General features: G+C 37.2%; 1 protein-coding gene across 1 annotated transcript in view; it reads left to right on the plus strand.

The window, feature by feature from the left end:
- Positions 1–20,868, plus strand: part of LOC129216188 (uncharacterized) — an 87,765-nt gene that overhangs the window by 34,999 nt on the left and 31,898 nt on the right. Inside the window, exons 2-3 of the mRNA XM_054850369.1 lie at positions 8,286–8,359; positions 9,334–9,425. Of these exons, the coding sequence (XP_054706344.1) occupies positions 8,286–8,359; positions 9,334–9,425 (166 nt within the window). The remainder of the gene's footprint in view (positions 1–8,285; positions 8,360–9,333; positions 9,426–20,868) is intronic.

A 20,868-nucleotide genomic window follows, 5' to 3' on the forward strand; every position in this document is an offset into this window, starting at 1 on the left:
AAAAATCGTTTTTTAATGTGTTTTGACAGTTAATATAATATATTTTTATAAGGTTAAATTTTTATGTGTGGGAATTAAGTACTAAATAATGTTTACATTCTTTGTTCTAATAAAACTTAAATAATTTCAACTATTATCTCTTTAATAATTGTTTATAATGCTTCAAAATACATTTACCATGCCACAAAACCGTGGCTGGGTAAACGGCAGAATCTGCAATAATGAATTTTTGAGAAAGTTGAGAACACTCGTTTTAGATTCCTTCCTTTCATTAGTGAAATGTTAGAATTTAACTTTCATTTCAGGCTTTGTTTATTTATTTGTCCCAACGCCTCCTAAAAACTAAATGCCTAACGATTCGTCTCAAAAAGTGTACTTTCGTCAAACGCCCGCTTTGACTTCCGGTACGCTACTTTGCGGTAATACAAGGATGGCGTTGCTATGGCGATGGATCCAAACAATTCAATTCAAATTGTGAATTGGTTAATTTCAAAATTCAAGTTTAGATATTAACCAATTGCGTTCTCAACTATTTATTTCTAATACCTTCCGATAGGTTGCAGTGACAGGTGTACCAAAATTTATGTATCCTCGTTCCCTCGATTTGGGATCACTTTTGCTCTATGTTAAACGTGAGCTGGGCGACAGGCATTTAGTATTAAGAAGGCGTTGATTTGTTCGGGGCAGTATAACTGCACAATTGAAATGTTCAGATGTTCGTACTAAAAAAAAAATCTACTACTTGCAATTGCTGAGCAGCGGATATTCGTTTATTCATTACTAGCAAAATACCCGGTGTTGCCTGGTTCAGTAATAATTGTATGAAACAATCGCTACTTTCATTCGTTTTCCGTTTTAACTGAAAGAACTCAAAAAACACCCCTTTGACGTGATTAAAAATCGAGCTTCTTTCCTTACCCATAAAAGTAAAATAGCAATAAGTATAAAGAATGAAATAGTATTTAGTTAGATACGAAAACACGACATTTAAGCATATAAAAATTTGAAGAACTTCCAAAATATGAACTAACAAAAACAAGGATCACTAAAAAAACCGTGCACCTTATTTATTTAATTAAATAGCTCACACGCATCACACACACACACGCACGCATGCACGCACGCACACAAACACACACACACACACAAAAAGCTCTGTACTATGTTTTCCTAAGTGTGCAAAAAGTAGAGTTTCCAAACATTTAAATGACTTTAAATTCATGTTTGCTCCGGAGAAGCCTTGATTTAAAATTTTCATTATGATTACCATTAATATTGCTGTCGTAAGGCAACAAATTTTTGTAACAATGGGTTTTATATTTAATCAGTTAATGGGGAAATTACATGAAATTTACTGTTTTCCATCATAACTTTTTAAACGAAGTCTTTTAGGAATAAATTATAGCCTAAGTTGCTCCCTGATAGTGTAGCTACCTATGGTGAAAAAATGGTTAAAACCGATCCAGTAGTTTTGAAGCTTACCCCGGGCATACACACATACAGAAGTGGCTATTTGTGTATATACATTACTAGGGTTTCGGATTCGAACTGGTTTTAGAGTAAGAGCAGTTAGAGTCGGGAGTCGAAGGCTCTGAAATCCATAGATTTGGAGTCAGTCTGTTTTTTTCAACCGAGTCCGTAACTCTGCCAGGGCATCGGAGTCGTGCAGTCGCGAGTCACAGTGATTTTTGAGGTGAAGGTGCCGGAGTCGAATTCCCTAAAATTCCAGGAGTCGAAATCTGTTATTTTCCCTCAAAGTCTGCAGTCCTAATCATAACTATTTTCTGCCTCATGTAAACACAAATGTCCTACGAATATTTTGTCTTTTACCGAGTGTAGTTAATGTAAATTACTGTTAAAGAAAAATCATTTGCTGTTTATTAGTTTACGTTCGCGTAAAAGCATAAAAAAAAAAGGGTTAACAAAGAAATTAGAAGGTTTAATGAATCGTAAAATCTGTACCCTGGAGTCAGAACAACGTAAATCACATAATCGCTACATTACAGGAGAGAGGAAAAGATTATCTTCCTTATGCAAAAGATGGGACGGACGCTCTTTAAACGCTGGTAAATAATTACAAAGGATTTTTTTTTTTGGAATTACGTTCACTTGCCTCAATGCGGATTACGTATAGACCTGAACTGAGAGGCAGATTTGCTTCCAGCAAGCCGTATTTAGAAGAGAGTTTGTTGTAAAATATATTCATAGAAAGATTTTTCTATTTGGTTATTTCAAAAGAATGTTTTGAATAGTTGAAATCTTTTCAGCATTTGCGCTTTTCCTGGAAATCCAAACTTCTTTAACTTAAAAATCAATGAAACTAGAAATTATTTTCCAGCGTAAAGAAAAAAAATGGTGGATTCCGAAATATTTTTTATTTATTGAGCAATCACGATTGCTTATTGCTTTCATTTGACTGTTTTTGACGTTCCTTTGATTTTTCCCACCAGCACCCTCCGCAACATCACCGTCGACCGGGTCCTCACGATGCTGCACCTCTAGCGAAAACGGTCTCCAGGTTTCGGCAATATCCTACACTTACACGCATACATACACGCACCTACACACATATACATATATACACCTACACACACATACATACACCTACACATATACACAAACACATACACACACCTACACACTCACATACACACAATTACCCACACACTCATGCCTGCACACAGACACAAACACATATGCCTACATACATACACGCACATAACCCCCACACACAAACACACACGCTTACATATACACACACACTAGTGATTGCGAAAAACATAATTTGAATTCAAGATGACAAAATTTAAATTAATTTTTTTTTAATTTATTTTTTTTGAAGAAAAAGATAAAATAAGTTCCATATTTGTAGGGAAAAAGTGCTATTTCCCGTAGACTAAAAATTGAAAGTGTTAGATATTTTATTGAATTAAACTCTAGATGGAACTTCTTGTCTTTCTAATCAATATAAATTGCTGGTAACAAAACTTGTACATTTGGCTTCATTAACAATATTCGTCGCCTGTTTTAAAAGGCGAGGCATCTTTGAAAGTTTTCTTAATAATTTTTCTGATTTCAAGATTAGTTTGTGATTTTAAAAGTTCAAAGCGACCCGTGGTTTTACCCCCTGTGCAAAAATTTGGCCCATCAACATTTTCCATTTTAATGAACATAAATAACTGGATCATATGGAGACCGAAACTGGATAGCATACTCCAAACAAGCTCTTATAAAACTTCTGTGCAAAAGTAGAACTTCCTTAGAATTTTCTGTACCTCAGAGCCAGTAGGACTTAAGTCCAAAAATTTCGATTTTCGGTTTTTTAGTATGAAGAAGTTTATCCTGCATCGAGCCATGTGAACGTAATTCTTTTTTTAAAAAAATCCTTTTCAATTTTTTTACCAGAGTTAAAAGAGCGCGCGTCCAATCTTTAGCATGCACCAGAAAAAAGTTTTTCTCTCTACTGTAAAATTATCATAATGTGACTTTAGTTCTTCTAGCTCTGATATACAGTTTTGTGAAAGAGAACTTTTTATAAAATTCAGGGGCGGCATTTCACCATTTCATTTGGGGGGTCGAGTTTCTTAAATATGTATAACCACAAAGCGAAACCAAATACACATTAGCTAACAAGAAGTTATCATAAAATCGGTTTAATATAAGTAAAATTAGTGTTTAGAAACAATTAAAATTTTGATTCATTGACTGAAAAGTTATCATACAAAACATCTCACTACTAAAGTTTTTATACCTTTTGGAAAAGTTATAATGCATGATTTTTGGAATCCGGAAGAGTAGGGAATCGTGTTACTAATCTATCATTGCCCAATGTCGTGCTCTTTTGCCAGTTCAGCTAAATGAAAAAAGTATTTTTTCCCCCCTTTGTGCTTCGAAAATATTTCTCTAATCTCCTAAGACATAAAAAAAAAATTTCTCTACTAGTTGAGCTAATTAATAGTTAAAAAATAATTGAAGTAACACAAAGTTATGTAGGAAAACACTTTTTATATCTTGCTCTTCAAAATCACCCAGGCTACTTAAAAAACTGTGAGGGGCTTAAACTTTTCATCATTGAATAATCTAGTCATGTCGGCGCTCTCAGCTTCAATGAGATATCATCTGCCTCCAGCTCTGTTATTCACTATTCCAGACTGATGAGTCCATAACAAGGACGAAACTGCAGTCTCTGGATGTGAAAACTATTCTGTCGGTATACTACTTGTAATTTTTCTTGCCTCATGCTAAAAATTTTACTCACAGTTGAAACATTTTATTTTTCGTTTTCAAAATCTAATCCAAATAACCATTATCCCAGCGAACCATACAGAAAAATAGTTATTATCAAATCTTGTGTTACTTTCATTCGAAACTGAATCTATCACTTCATACAAAATATTCAAAAATCAATGTTTGACTTCACATCATCTTGTGGATTTTTTTTTTTTTTTTTTTTTTTTTGAGCCTCTTTAAAATTGACTCGGAGGAAGAATTTTTTTAAAAAATTTCACGATTGATTGAAATATACATCTATAAAAAATCTATTTTCAGTTTCAATTGTAGATTAAACTGTGGTAGTATGGTGCACAGATCAGTTGCAGATTGAACTGTGGTTTGAATAGTCGAGTAGCGGATTGAAGATATAGATTTTGATAAGAGGAAATCATTTTTCAAAAACCTTTTCCCGATGCAAACAAATTGGATAAAAATTCAAACGAAGTCACATGCTAAAGGGCATAAGCTTTTTCACCATTGAAAGAATCGTTTTACAATAATTCTTCCAGTCGTCAAATCACTGCTTTAAAGTTATAGAGAAATGTTTTTATCGTTTTAATTCTTGAAGATTATCTTGTGCCACTCCGCGATTGCATAATTATAGAGCCTCATAAAAGGTATTTGTCTGATATGTCTTTTTTTATTCAATAATCACATGCATTTTTAAGAAGTTTCTATGAAAGCATTATAATGTATTGAGCAACTGAAACGTGTTTCTAGCAGAAGAAAGCGATGAACACTCATTAAATAAATATACACTTAAAAATGAGCGTAAAAGTGAATGTAAAATATCTAGGAATTTTCTTGTGAAAACCATGCAGCCACACCACTTTTCACAGGCCCCTCATATTGCACATACCATTGTTACACTGGGCACACGAGTGTGAAATATTTAGCCTATATGAGGCAATGTCTTCTTTAGTTAAAATTAACCATGGTTCTCTATCAATTTTCTATGTTCTGAAAAAACCGAAAATACGTCATGAATTTCTAACTCATCATCCAAATAACGAAAAATACTTTTTCTAGTCTGAGATTGTGTCGAGTTTCATCAAATAGTTGCTGAGAACCAGCGAGATTTCCTTTAATGAACATTGATTTCCGACTTACATAAATTGAATTCACCCATTTTCTATCATTCTGCTTAAAAAAATTTGGGGGTGCGACCGCCTCACTGCACTGTTGACGAAACTTTAAGTCCTACCTGACCGAGAGGTCAACAACTGTTTCTTCTCCGCTTGAGATGGATCTTTGTAAATAATAGCTTGCTTGACCATTTCCAAGACCTAAATTCTAAATGAAGAATTTTGACGTTTTCCATCATTAAACGGCATACCTCAGTTAGAAATTTGATCTAAAACCTCTTGCAGATTTAACTCGTGTCATCAACCCCATAACTTTTCACATTATTGGCAAAGTGTTAATTTTATGAGAAGGGGTTTCGCTAATGTCATTGATGAATTACAACAGAGACATAACTACTACGATCACCAGACTTAGAACGGGGCATTTGAAGGACATGAAGATTATGTCTGATGGATCCGGATTCTTCCAAGATTGCCTGCATTGCCCAGTCAAACAACTTGACCCGGAACACATTTTCAATTGCCCGTCCGTCGTAGCGACCCTCTTCAAAATTGACTTAAACTGCACAAAGCGAACGCTCTACACAGACAAGGCCGTAAAAGTCGCCAAAGCCGTTCTTGAAGCTTTCGGCTCAATTCGTCTCTCTTTTTTTGTTTTATTGTATTTCATTTTGTACTTGCCGTACGACAACGACAACAACAAGAACATGAAAACAATAAACAAGGTAGTCCTAAAACTAGACCCCAACCTAAGTCCCAGTCCATTGAAGAAAAAAAATTCTACTAACAAACTGCCGACGTTACACTGACAAGTCTATAGTTATCTGCCATTGCTTTTTGATCGCTTCTTAAAAGTGGTGTAATGTTTGCCAGCTTCCAGTCTTTTGGCTTTGTCCCGGAGCTTTTCAAATCATAGAATTTTTTTGAAGATAAAAACTACTAATTCATCTGCACACTCAGTTATGGTTTTGGGATAAATATTATCAGGTCTTGGAACCTTTGATGCTTTAATTCGTTTCAAATAATATAATACATCCCTCCTAAAAAATAGAAAATCCTCAAGCTGTATATCAAGTTGCGTCTGACTCACATCAACTGATGAAATAGTTTGTTAAAAACATTTGGAAAAAAAAAAGTTTACCAACAATATCTCTATCCTTTTTGATGGATTAAGGTCCCATTCTTGTCTACCAGTGGGCCTATTTGACTAATATGAGTGCATCCAGAATTAGAATCGGTAAAAAACTGCTTAGGATCCGTATTAATGTTATCTGCTTGCCGCTATTCTTATCTTAATCCTTACTAAGTACTTATATCATGCCTAGGCTTACAATACAGGATCCTATCAGCATGATTATTAGTTGCTTTAAACTGATGAAAAGTGCCTGCTTATACAACCGAGGGCAGGTAAAGGGAAATTTTTCTTTTTTCATCATTTTTGCATTTTCGCCATCTGTTGTACGTTAGCTTTATTGTACAAGCTTGCTTATTTGGTTTTCGCTGAAAAAAATATGCGAAAAAAAAATGTCTAATTCTAACATTTCCCTATTGTTAGTATTGAATCCAACACGCATTTCTTTAAATGTCTGGAAAACTCATTTCTGCAGATACAGTAAAACCTGTAAAGTTGACCACCCTTGTAAGCTGACCACCTGTCTAAGTTGGCCGTTTTTTTCAGGCACGGAATTAACCCTTATCATATGTCAACCTCTGTAAGTTGACCACCTGTTTAAGTTGATCACTAAAGTAGTGCACCGCAGGTGGTCAACATATACAGGTTTTACTGTACTGCCGCTTACCCACGGCAGTATAGTTAACAGCATCTTTTAGTTTATTTTCCTTTCTTGTACGGAACATACAGTAGTCCCTCGTTTTACGCGGGTTTGTTTTACGCGGTTTCGATTATACGCGGTTTAAGATTAGACACCTTTATTTTATTCTACGCGGATGAGTTTGGTTTTACGAGGATGCGGAAATGCAAACGGATAAAATTTTCCCCTCTTTCAAAATCCAAACTCCTAAAGATCGCAGATTACACGTAATAGGCTAATAATTTGGCATGCTAATAATCGAGCTTGGGCCACTGGAAACATTTTATGCGATTGGTTTCAGAGCTCTTTCCAGAAGTAAAGTTATTAAACTCACACTGTCCAGAGCTCCCTGGAAGAAGAGCTTTTAAAAGTGACAAAGATAAAAAAACCAATGATGTTACCGACACAAATGATACACAACCAAAAACGTTCACATTGAAAAATTTGAGCCATTCCTAGACAGCAGAAATGATCTTATGATTTGTTAGTGAATAAGGATTCTATCATGGAAATGACGCAAGTGATCATGGATGCGTTAATGCTCTGCAAAGAACTACAGAGAAAAATTCTTAATGACTGTCGAAAGACAAGCTTCTTTTTATAAACAGAACACGAAATTAATTTATATTTTCTTTACGCATGTTGTCCATAGAAATCGATATAATCACATACTGAACTTATTATACGTACAATTAGTCATCACTAAGTGAAGTATTTTTTTATACACGGAACCTAACCCCTATTTTAACACTAATATTAGGTCTCCATTTACGCGGTTTTGATTTACGCGGCATTTCCGAGGGGCGTAACCTCCGCGTAAAACAAGGGTCTACTGTAATCCCTTACTGTTTTTTCCAATGTTCAAGTGAATTTTGCCCACTGAAGATCAGCTTCATCATTTCCCAAGCTCGAAGACAGAAATCTGAACAACAAAGCTGAAAATTTCCCCACCTGCCTATAAATTCAAAACTGGAAGAAGTTCCCTTAACGTTTAGATGGCACAGAGATGTTTACTCTTACTCCAATGTCTGCACTTTATAAATAACTGTTAATTAAATTGCTTAAGATTTTGTACGTTTTTTGACGCCGAACTTGAATTTTTTTCTTCGTATTTCAGTATCCCTTTCCATCCAGGAGATCCAAGAGCTATTTCAGCCATCTGGGGAAGCCAAGGATGGAGTGCCTCTCCTAGTAAGTAACCCACTCATTCTTCAACGATTTTTTATGCTTTATTTCAGAATTAATTAAAAAAAATTACCACACACACAGACTTAAAAATTAGGTAAAAAAGGTAAACTTTTCAACAGAATTTTCTCGCAAGAAATAAGTTCTTAAGTAGGATTTCAACTGTGTACATGCAACGACTGCATTGATGAAACCTAGATTTTCAAGTGTTGTAAAAATAAAAAAAAAATGTAATGTGCGTATTTTAAATACTTACTCAGAGTGGAAATTGGATCAAGTCTTTCTTTTGTATCAAAAAAAAAAAAAAAAAAAATGTGTTTTAAAAACCTGAACTTTGAACGAAGACAAAGGTTTTTTATTTTAATTACATAGAAATATTGTTTAAAAAACCTGATTGCTCAAATGCAGATGCAAATAAACTGCGCTAAGTTCGAATATTTAATTAATATTTGTTGATTTTAATCTTTACATATTTTGCAACCTTCGAAGAGCAAGGGGGTAAAGTTTTTTTTTTCTTTTTTGCTCGCACCGGCGCGGCGTCAAGCGTCAATAGTATGTTAATCTTCTTAGAAACACACATATACCCTGTTGCACATGTTTAATAGATTTAAAGAGTTTTAAGAAGGTTCTTTTTCGGCGATCAGGATTTTCTTGTAATATGTGTTCTTGTGATTGCAGATTTTTGTGAATGGCTCGTTTTCGCAATCATGGTCTTCGGAAAGTGAATTCTGATACATTTAAAGGGTCTTTTTGTAAATTCTAGATACACTTTGGGGACAATCTCGGCCGTTTTAAAGATGTCTGTGTTAATTGCTTTCCCTCTTATGATATTACTTTCCTTCTGGAAAGAACATTATTTCTCTGAAATTTATATTTAACGCTTTGGTATATATAATTGGGAAATGGGGTACTTCTCTAATTTTATTAATTTTCCGATTCAAAATGATACATAGAATGTCTGAGTGATATGTCTTTTGCAGTCTAAAGAATGTGTTCATAAAAGCCAAGAAGATGTGGATGAGGCTCTACAGAAGTGGCCGGACGCTCTACAGTGCACTCACGGCGGTATCATGTGAGTTCATATCTTTTTTTCAGTCTGTCAGAGGTTAACTTTTTTTTTTTTTGTAAAGCCTGGATATTAACCCTTTCTGACTCCTCCAGGATTGTAAAAACGCAATTTAAACAATGCATTTTAGGTTTAGATGCACTTTTCTTTGCATTTTAAGGCACCTGCCATTTAGAAACATTTTTATTATACTTGGTCTGTCGTTGATGGGAGGGACAAGCTTTTTAGTCCTTTCTAAAAACAAAAATGAGTAATAATAGTTGTTAGGATAATTCTGTACCTCAAAGCTAGAAGGACGTAAGTCACATTATGGTAATTTTATAGGAGAGAGGACAAACTTTTTCAAGCGCATGCAAAGAATGAGACGTGCGCTTTCTTAACTCTAGTAAAAAAATTGAAAAAGATTTTTTTAAAAGAATTATGTTCACATGGCTTGTGTATGTGTGATTCGGAATAGGCTTCTACATACAATGCAATACAAACGGAAAATCTCATTTTTTGGACTTTCGTCAGTTTGGCTAAAACCACACTAGAGACACATCTCTAGTGTGGTGTTGGTCTAGCTCTGAGGTATAGAATTTTGTTAGTAAAATCAAGGCTTCACTGGATACGCGTCTTATCAGGCTCAGTCATTTCTCAAAAGATCAAAAGCGCCGACTTGCCCTCAAGAGAGCACTGTAGTATAACCGGAAAGACTTTGTTTACATTAGTAAACAAATTATTTCTGCAGTAAAAAGTGATGTTTTTTCAATTTTTAAAGTAAAAATTCATCCTTGAAGCACATTATGTCTTATTGAATAAAAGTGAAAAATATTATTTGCATTTTTCGAGATTACGATTAAAATTTTTGAGATATTTAATGTGAGTAAATTTCGTGAAGAGTTTAAACATTATTCTTCCTCCGAATTGAAAAAAAAAGTCTAGAAAGGAACATTTGTTGTTTATAAGATACTAGCAGTACCCACATGGCGATGCCCGTGCTTAAAAAGTTAAAGGAAGTCCGTTAAACAAAAAAAAAAAAAAAAAAAAATCCGCCCACCTCGTCCCCCTCTTCTGATTTGAAATGATCATTTTTCTTCAACTAAAATGCGTACACACCTTTTCAAAAGACCTATTAAAGCCTCTTTGGAATTTTAAAACTATTCACCAAAACAGATAAAAATATTAACAGTAGCTTTAAAACTCAAAGTAATCCTTCAACTACATAGTTCATTGCTTAACGTGCCACATTGCTCTTTAGCGAGTAAAGTGGTCCCCCCCCCCCTGCAATTTAAAGTGTTTCGCCAAATAAACAATGCCATATTAAAAACTTTATAAAGAACAATCTTAATTGAATAATACGACAAATCAAATTACACAGTCCAGTTACATTAATGTGACCACCACGTACTTTCCACCACGTCAGACTTAAATAACCAATCACAGAAGGCAGGTGGCAGCACAGTGCAGTTGAGCGTATATAAAGGGTGTGTGAGGTCTTCGGAAAACATTTCAATCGTTGGCGTAATGCAGAAACGAAGCGATTCATCCGACGTCCAAAGGGCATGATCATTGGCTTTCGGGCCAAGGGTGGAAGCATTTCCGAAACGGCTGAGTTTGTGAACTGTTCGCGTACCGCCGTGGTAAAAGTGTACCATGCATGGCAAAATGAGACTGTCCAAAATCAGCAACGTGGCAAATGTGGTGCACCACGGGCCATGGATGACAGAGGCGAACGACGGTTGCGGAGATGCGTTCGGGCAGATAGACGGGCTACCGTTGAGCAACTGACCACCAAAATGAACCAAGGAGCTACCAAAAGTATCTCCCGAACTACTATTCAGCGAACATTGCTGCGTCTGGGCCTCCGAAGCAGACGCCTGGTTCTTGCACCTATGCTGACTGCTGTTCATCGACGACGAAGGCTAGAATTTGCACGCCAGTACAGCAGCTGGACGTCCACTGAGTGGCGACAGGTAGCGTTTTCAGATGAATCGCGTTTTATGCTCCATCGGACAGATGGACGTTGGCGTATAAGGCGTGAAACCTCTGAAAGGAACCACCCTGCAACCATTGCCGGAACGGTCCAAGCTGGAGACGGGAGCATTATGGTCTGGGGAATGTTTTCCTGGCATTCTCTGGGTTCACTGATCATTGTGGAAGGCACGATGGATCAATACAAGTACGCATCTGTCCTTGCGGACCATGTCCACCCCTACATGCGCATTGTTTTTCCTCAGGACGATGGCAACTTCCAGCAGGACAATGCGAGGTGCCATACAGCTGCCAGTGTACGTGCGTGGTTCGAAGAGCACCAGGATGAGTTTACCGTCCTCCCCTGGCCAGCAAACTCACCTGACTTAAACCCAATAGAGCATCTGTCGGACCATCTCGATCGAGTTGTTCGCGCCATGGATCCTCATCCGCGTAATCTAGCGCAGCTGGCCACGGCATTAGAGTCGGCATGGCTCAACATCCCAGAGAACACCTTCAGGGACCTAAGTGACTCTCTTCCTGCACATCTCGCAGCAGTCCGCTCTGCGAAAGGTGGTTATTCTGGCTTTTAACAGATGGTCACATTAATGTGACTGGACTGTGTATTTACTTAGATAAGTAACTAAATTCAACTATAAGGACAAAAACAAACGTTGAAGAAATAAGGAAAACAAAACCCAATAGAAAAATCCTACAAAATCAAATTATGTACCTGACCATCGAAAAAAAAAACGCATTCAAAAATCTGTTCGCTGATCACAACAGCGTAGCATGGCATGGTTCCTCGAAGCTATCGACACTGTCGGCCAGTGCCCTCTCAAAGAGTTAACTTACCACGCCATCTATTACGAGCTCATAGAACTAAACTTACGCACCATCTAACAGGAATTCGTGGAACTAAACAATTAATTTAATATTCAATTTGGAATTACAAAAATATTTCTCAATCTAATTTTAAAAAGTAGCCTATAGCTTTCCCTAATAAACGTACTATTCAACATAAAAAAAAAAATCAATTAGAACCAGTAGTTCCTGAGATTAGCGCGTTCAAACGAACAAACTTTTCAGCTTTATAATATTAGTATACTCAGGGTCGGATTACCAAATAGGCAACTCAGGCGAGTGCCTAAGGGCTCCGAGACTTTCAAGAGGCCCCAAGCGATCTTAAAGTTGAAGAAGGTTCTTTTTCCAAAGTCCAACAAAAAATGTTTTAGGCCCCAACGTTTTTTTTTTTTTTTCCTTTCTTTCCTAACCCTCTTTCTCTACTGCTATTGCTGCCAAACGGCTTAAAACCCAGGGTCCCTCAAGAGTACACAAGTGCTGCCTGAGATCCAGGCTGCCTGAGCCGGTTTCCTAGAATCAATGAGAAGAAATAAGATAAGAACTAGCATTTGGGAGCGTATGGCCGGGCTGGCCGTGTGAAAAAAAAATCGGACAAAAGAAAAATGCAGGTGTAAAATTAGGAGTAGTAATCAAACTTTGACTTGTTCAAGACTCAATGGATTCTTGCAGGCAGGGCCTTCCCAGGAGGGGAGGGGGGTGGGCGAGTGGGACAATCTTCCCGGCCGCCGAAATGGGGGGGGGGGGGGCGCCACGAGGCGCCCCTCATTTCATGCAACGAAGTATTTTCCTGCGTATAATCCGCGGATTATCTGTTAAAAATTTCAAGAAGAAATCAATACTTTTTTAGACTATATTTCAGATTAATTTTGATTATACCTTCAAAGTAATTACTTTTTTACGTTTTTAATTTCGTTGCTCAATTAGTATGTTAAATTCAAACTTTTTTTGTACATCGTATTATTCGCGGATTATACGAAGCATTTTTTTCTTCAGGCCGATTTTAGGATCTGCGGATTATAGGCCGTCCTCGGATAAAGCGCAGGAAAATACGTAGATGCATAGTCATAGACACATAAAATAGAGGAGCATTGCAACGATCCTCAACTTTTTCCTACTGCATGAGAATATATCTCAGTCTCCAAAACATTCGTTTCTTTTGTATCATTGAAGCACATGCAAATTCTGAGAATATAACTGTTTAGAATCAAACAAAAGGCTCTTCTCTTTTGCTTAGTACAAACCACATTTCTTGGAAAACTTTCCCTGCGTGCAGTGATGTAAGCAGAAAAAAGTTTTAGGGGGGCACATTGAAAAAAAAAAGAACATTTTTGATCAGATAGGAAAGAGGGGTCCGGTAAAAAATTTAAAACTTTTAGTTTTAAAAACGCGATTTTAGATTTTCTTCACAGATGCTACGACAAAAAAAGGTATAGGGGTCTCAGTAGAAATTGAAGCCTTAAAAACGCGATTATAGGCAGGGGCGTGCACAGGTGGGGGGGGGAAGAAGGGACACCTGTTGGCCCGGGCCCGAGCCTGAAGGGGGCCTAATATTTTTTTTAATTAGGCGTGAAATGTAGGGGTACACAATATGGAGGGGGGGGGAGGCAAAAAAAGTCATTTGTGACGGGCCCCAAAATTTCTGTGCACACCCCTGATTATAGGTCATGTTTATTGACGTTAGGGTAGAGGATGGAGCTCAGGTCGATTTTTTTTTTAAAAAATAGATTAAAATCAGTTCCTCCTCCCCCATGCAAGTTTTCGAAATTGAAGTTTCAAAAACGCAATTTTAGACAAACTTGGAAGATTTAAGAGAAGAAGAATCTGAAGCTCTTCCCTAGAAATTTTACAGATTTATGGTCCAAAAAAACTTAAGCAAAGTTCAGAGGCTATTCCCCTTAAATGTTTTGTAAGTGTCGTTTAAAAACCCATTGCTTGTGATATTAAAGAAAGGCAATATTGAGATCCTTGCCCGAATATTTTCTGAAACTAAATAATTAAAAATACAATTGTAAGACCATATTTTGTAATATTAGGGTCGATAGGTTTTCGAAATTAAAGCTCCTAAAACGCTATTCTAAGCGATTTTCGATGTTGTTGAGTATTTGGGTGGTTTCCCCTTGAAACTTACAAATATTTGATGCAAAAAGTTGTCATCTTTGTTTTTAACATTTAAGATAGGTGGTAATAAGATGGTACAAATAAAACCAGAAACGTCTTTAAAGAAATCATTCGATGAGGTCAGATCGAAATTTAATTTTGATGTAATTTATTTCGATAAAAAAATAAATGTTCTATTTATAATCAAAAAAATATTTATTCGTGTTCTTAGTTTGATCAATATAGTAACTAATTCAGCTTTAATTGTTTGTTTTTATGTTGTGGGGTAACATTTTACAAGATAAGTATTTGGATTTTTAACATTTTCATTTTTCAAAAGGTTTTTCGAGTATTAATGTACGACAAATATTAAAAACAGTGTTGTAATTTGTATTATCCATAGCCCTCTGAAAATTTTGTTCATTTAGATTTAAAAAATGCAAGTATAACGCATTCACTCATATGATGCACTGATGGTATAGCTTCTTGATTTTTCTGCGTATAGGGGGGGGGGGGCGCCAGGAAACTTTCGCCCCGGGTGGCGTCAACTCTTCCAACGGCAATGCATGGAGGACCATTATGTAGATTGCTTTAGTTCCTCGTCCTCTTTTTTTTAAATCAGTAAATTAATAGGGCTCGACCGATGGCATTTTTTGGCCGATGGGCCGATACCGATTGTTGACCGATTGTTCAAAGATGGCCGATGGCCGATTGTTTTTCTCCAAATGGCCGATTGCCGATGGCCGATGTCGATGGCCGATGGCAAAAAAAAAAAATAATAATCAAACGAAAATAAATTGCTAAGATTGTCATGAATTTGAAAGATCCTTCCCCCTCCCTTTCTAAATCTTGCCACAATTTCCTGATGTTAGGAAGTTTTCGTTTTACTAGGAGGTTTTCAAGAAACTCTCATAATCAAGTGTTAACTTTTTCTAAAAACGAAATTTAGGAAAACTTCATTGTTTTCTTCCTTCTCGAGTTAACCTCTACAGTAGAAAAAACATTCACCCTAGCTACGCCTTTGGTCTCACCCCCCCCCCCCCCTCTATCATCTCAACTATATTTCGTCAATACAAGTATAGTGCAATCGGATTACCGGGATTTGAAACTGAAGCAGGATTTTAAGTGAAAGTAAAGCAAGTTCGTACGCAAAATGTTTATGCATTACTACTACACATATAACTTTATTTTGAGCGTGTTATTATTAGAACTCATGAAATCAAAGAAGCAAAGAACTAATACACATTAATTTTAGGAAATCTATGATTTAAGCGAGATTGGCATGTAAGCTACGTTAATGGGAGGGCTGCCATTGTTTGTGATTGATAATTTTCTGAATGTTAGGTTGTAATCAACGCAGTGCATCAGAATACTTTCAATACATTCTTCGATGCTTTGACTTTGCAAGTGGTGCTCTAATGCTGAAAATTCAGATTCATTCAAATGTAGATGAAAACTACACCAACAACCCGAAAAAAAAGGATAATGTCGAAAATATTCACATGTGACCACAAAATTGAGCAAATTATAGTTAGTTTTACTTTTTCATTTTATTTTTTCTAAACATGCACGCCTCCCAGGACAGTCTTCTTTGCCCACTAGGGAGGTGTGCACCTCCCCTGCCTCAGTTTGAAAACCCCTGCCTTAGAGCAAGCAGAAAACCCTTTTAAAACATACACCCCAGTTTATTTTGACGTGAAGTGGCGGATTTAAAATATCGCAAATGTTGCACCAATAGCACGAAAGGCCCCATGACCATAAGAGCCCCATAGGCGTTACAAAAAAGCTTATATGGTTGAATCCATTTTAATTCAACAAGGTGCGTAACTTGATGGTGCCGGATTTTTTTTGAATTTAACATATGTTAAAATTCATGAAAAATTAAGAAATATTTTTTTTGGCCCAAAAAATTTGGGGCCGAGATGCAGACAGCCAAAGATGGTGGTCCTGTCATGATTTTTCACTTGGGATTATCGTCAAAATCTTTAAAGTACATTATCTCAGGAGCGGTAAAATATATTTCGTTGCGGTTTGTTTTACTTGAAAGGATATTTTTTCTTGCTTAAAAAAAATGCAACATTTTGAAATATGATCTTTAGTTTTTTTCCATTTTTTTTTGAAAAAAAAAGTTAAAATATTTTTTTTTTTTAATTTTCCTTGAAAATGCCAATTCAAAATTTTTTTTAAATTTTTTAACAGTTTATTAGTATCACTGAGCACTACGTTCCCTGAAAAGGAGAGCTTTTGTTTAAGATATTTTAGGGGCATTTGAAGAAATGGTGGTTTTTAAGGAACTCTTTACGTAATGGCAGACCTGAAAATTCCAAAAAAAAAAAATCACAACAAGTGGCCAGAAAACACTTTTAAGTTAATAGAGTAAGAGCCCATGGGTGCCAGACATACGTCATAGTATAAAGGCCCAAAATTTTACTGCGTAAGCGCACTGGAGCAGGTATGAAGGGTTCGCTATTAGTTAAGCTGACTCGCGCTGGCTTTGGCGGGCCAGAGGTAGCAAAGGCGCGAAAAAATGGTGAACAAAAACATCATAGTATAACGCGTGATTTTTTAATATTTTATTAGGGGTACTATTACGAGTTAAACCTTACAAAGCCAGACACTTAGCACGCTGGCTTTGCGCAGCCAGACACTTCAAAGCAGGGGAAAAATGGTGCACAAAAACATCATAGTATAAAGCGTGATTTTTTTATATTTTGTAAGGGGTGCTACTAGGAGTTATGCCTTACAATGCCAGACACTTCGCACACTGGCCTTGCGCAGCCAGACACTTCAAAGTTGGGAAAAATCGTGTCCAAAAACATCATAGTATAAAGCGTGATTTTTTTATATTTTGTAAGGGGTGCTACTAGGAGTTACGCCTTATAATGCCAGACACTTCGCACGCTGGCCTTGCGCAGCCAGACACTTCAAAGTTGGGAAAAATCGTGTCCACAAACATCATAGTATAAAGCGTGATTTTTTTATATTTTGTAAGGGGTGCTACTAGGAGTTACGCCTTACAATGCCAGACACTTCGCACGCTGGCCTTGCGCAGCCAGACACTTCAAAGTTGGGAAAAATCGTGTCCAAAAACATCATAGTATAAAGCGTGATTTTTTTATATTTTGTAAGGGGTGCTACTAGGAGTTACGCCTTACAATGCCAGACACTTCGCACGCTGGCTTTGCGCAGCCAGACACTTCAAAGTTGGGAAAAATCGTGTCCAAAAACATCATAGTATAAAGCGTGATTTTTTTATATTTTGTAAGGGGTGCTACTAGGAGTTACGCCTTACAATGCCAGACACTTCGCACGCTGGCCTTGCACAGCCAGACACTTCAAAGTTGGGAAAAATCGTGTCCAAAACATCACACATCTGCACATACATCACAAATAATGAAATGCCATTCATTGATGCCATTAGCCAAGAGCGCAATATTTAATTCGCATCTTTACTCACATGAAGTGGCAACGATATAGTTGATAGCAAGCGTAGAGCGCAATACTTATTTCGCTTTTGAATTATCATAACCTTGAAACGCGGTAGACAGCAAGCGTAAACATTCAGCGTGCCAGTGGAGATGCGCCAAGGTACATCATTTGTGACGTCATAAAGACCACGCCTTATTTTCAAAATCGGATAGTTTAAAAAAATAATTAAAAATTAATCGTCGGGAAACTGAAATTTTTTCTCGCTCAATGTTTTTTTTTTTTTTTTTTGCTTATTCTATCATTTTTAGTGACTAAAAGAAATACTTTTGGCTGATGGAAACAGCCTCTTTACGAAATTTTTAAACTGTTTTTTAATTTGTTCGATATCAATAACCTTGACCTATGTGTATAAGAGTGACGGTGTTTCTTTCTTTGTCTGTTTGTTTGTTTGTACCCGATGGTCAGAAGCCCCCATAGCACCCGCAGCTTTGAAACTTGCCATAAAATTCGAACGTACCCCGGGGGTGTGCACCTCGAAGCCCAAATTCTAAACTTTTGATTATTTTTTTTCTTAATTAAATGTTTTATATTATGATGTTTTTTGACACCATTTATTTTAAGTGTCTGGCTGCGCAAGGCCAGCGTGCGAAGTGTCTGGCATTGTAAGGCGTAACTCCTAGTAGCACCCCTTACAAAATATAAAAAAATCACGCTTTATACTATGATGTTTTTGGACACGATTTTTCCCAACTTTGAAGTGTCTGGCTGCGCAAGACCAGCGTGCGAAGTGTCTGGCATTGTAAGACGTAACTCCTAGTAGCACCCCTTACAAAATATTAAAAAATCACGCTTTATACTATGATGTTTTTGGACACGATTTTTCCCAACTTTGAAGTGTCTGGCTGTGCAAGGCCAGCGTGCGAAGTGTCTGGCATTGTAACGCATAATTCCTAGTAGCACCCCTTACAAAATATAAAAAAATCACGCTTTATACTATGATGTTTTCGGACACGATTTTTCCCAACTTTGAAGTGTCTGGCTGCGCAAGGCCAGCGTGCGAAGTGTCTGGCATTGTAAGGCGTAACTCCTAGTAGCACCCCTTACAAAATGTAAAAAAATCACGCTTTATACTATGATGTTTTTGGACACGATTTTTCCCAACTTTGAAGTGTCTGGCTGTGCAAGGCCAGCGTGCGAAGTGTCTGGCATTGTAACGCATAATTCCTAGTAGCACCCCTTACAAAATATAAAAAAATCACGCTTTATACTATGATGTTTTCGGACACAATTTTTCCCAACTTTGAAGTGTCTGGCTGCGCAAGGCCAGCGTGCGAAGTGTCTGGCATTGTAAGGCGTAACTCCTAGTAGCACCCCTTACAAAATGTAAAAAAATCACGCTTTATACTATGATGTTTTTGGACACGATTTTCCCCAACTTTGAAGTGTCTGGCTGTGCAAGGCCAGCGTGCGAAGTGTCTGGCATTGTAACGCATAACTCCTAGTAGCACCCCTTACAAAATATAAAAAAATCACGCTTTATACTATGATGTTTTTGGACACGATTTTTCCCAACTTTGAAGTGTCTGGCTGCGCAAGGCCAGCGTGCGAAGTGTCTGGCATTGTAAGGCGGAACTCCTAGTAGCACCCCTTACAAAATATTAAAAAATCACGCTTTATACTATGATGTTTTTGGATACGATTTTTCCCAACTTTGAAGTGTCTGGCTGTGCAAGGCCAGCGTACGAAGTGTCTGGCATTGTAACGCATAACTCCTAGTAGCACCCCTTACAAAATATAAAAAAATCACGCTTTATACTATGATGTTTTTGGACACGATTTTTCCCAACTTTGAAGTGTCTGGCTGCGCAAGGCCAGCGTGCGAAGTGTCTGGCATTGTAAGGCGGAACTCCTAGTAGCACCCCTTACAAAATATTAAAAAATCACGCTTTATACTATGATGTTTTTGGACACGATTTTTCCCAACTTTGAAGTGTCTGGCTGTGCAAGGCCAGCGTGCGAAGTGTCTGGCATTGTAACGCATAACTCCTAGTAGCACCCCTTACAAAATATAAAAAAATCACGCTTTATACTATGATGTTTTTGGATACGATTTTTCCCAACTTTGAAGTGTCTGGCTGCGCAAGGCCAGCGTGTGAAGTGTCTGGCATTGTAAGGCGTAACTCCTAGTAGCACCCCTTACAAAATATAAAAAAATCACGCTTTATACTATGATGTTTTTGGACACGATTTTTCCCAACTTTGAAGTGTCTGGCTGTGCAAGGCCAGCGTGCGAAGTGTCTGGCATTGTAACGCATAACTCCTAGTAGCACCCCATACAAAATATAAAAAAAATCACGCTTTATACTATGATGTTTTTGGACACGATTTTTCCCAACTGGCTGCGCAAGGCCAGCGTGCGAAGTGTCTGGCATTGTAAGGCGTAACTCCTAGTAGCACCCCTTACAATATATAAAAAAATCGCGCTTTATACTATGATGTTTTGTGCACCATTTTGTCCCTGCTTTGAAGTGTCTGGCTGCGCAAAGTCAGCGTGCTAAGTGTCTGGCATTGTAAGGCATAACTCCTAGTAGCACCCCTTACAAAATATAAAAAAATCACGCTTTATACTATGATGTTTTTGGACACGATTTTTCCCAACTTTGAAGTGTCTGGCTGCGCAAGGCCAGCGTGCGAAGTGTCTGGCATTGTAAGGCGTAACTCCTAGTAGCACCCCTTACAATATATAAAAAAATCGCGCTTTATACTATGATGTTTTTGTGCACCATTTTTCCCCTGCTTTGAAGTGTCTGGCTGCGCAAAGCCAGCGTGCTAAGTGTCTGGCTTTGTAAGGTTTAACTCGTAATAGTACCCCCAATAAAATATTGAAAAATCACACGTTATACTATGATGTTTTTGTTCACCATTTTTTCGCGCCTTTGCTACCTCTGGCCCGCCAAAGTCAGCGCGAGTCAGCTTAACTAATAGCGAACCCTTCATACCTGCTCCAGTGCGCTTACGCAGTAAAATTTTGGGCCTTTATACTATGACGTATGTCTGGCTATCATGGGCTCTTGGACTATAAGTTATATAGCGAAATTATCTTTTT

The sequence above is a fragment of the Uloborus diversus genome, chromosome 2 (assembly GCF_026930045.1).
Source record: "Uloborus diversus isolate 005 chromosome 2, Udiv.v.3.1, whole genome shotgun sequence".
NCBI classification, from domain to species: domain Eukaryota; kingdom Metazoa; phylum Arthropoda; class Arachnida; order Araneae; family Uloboridae; genus Uloborus; species Uloborus diversus.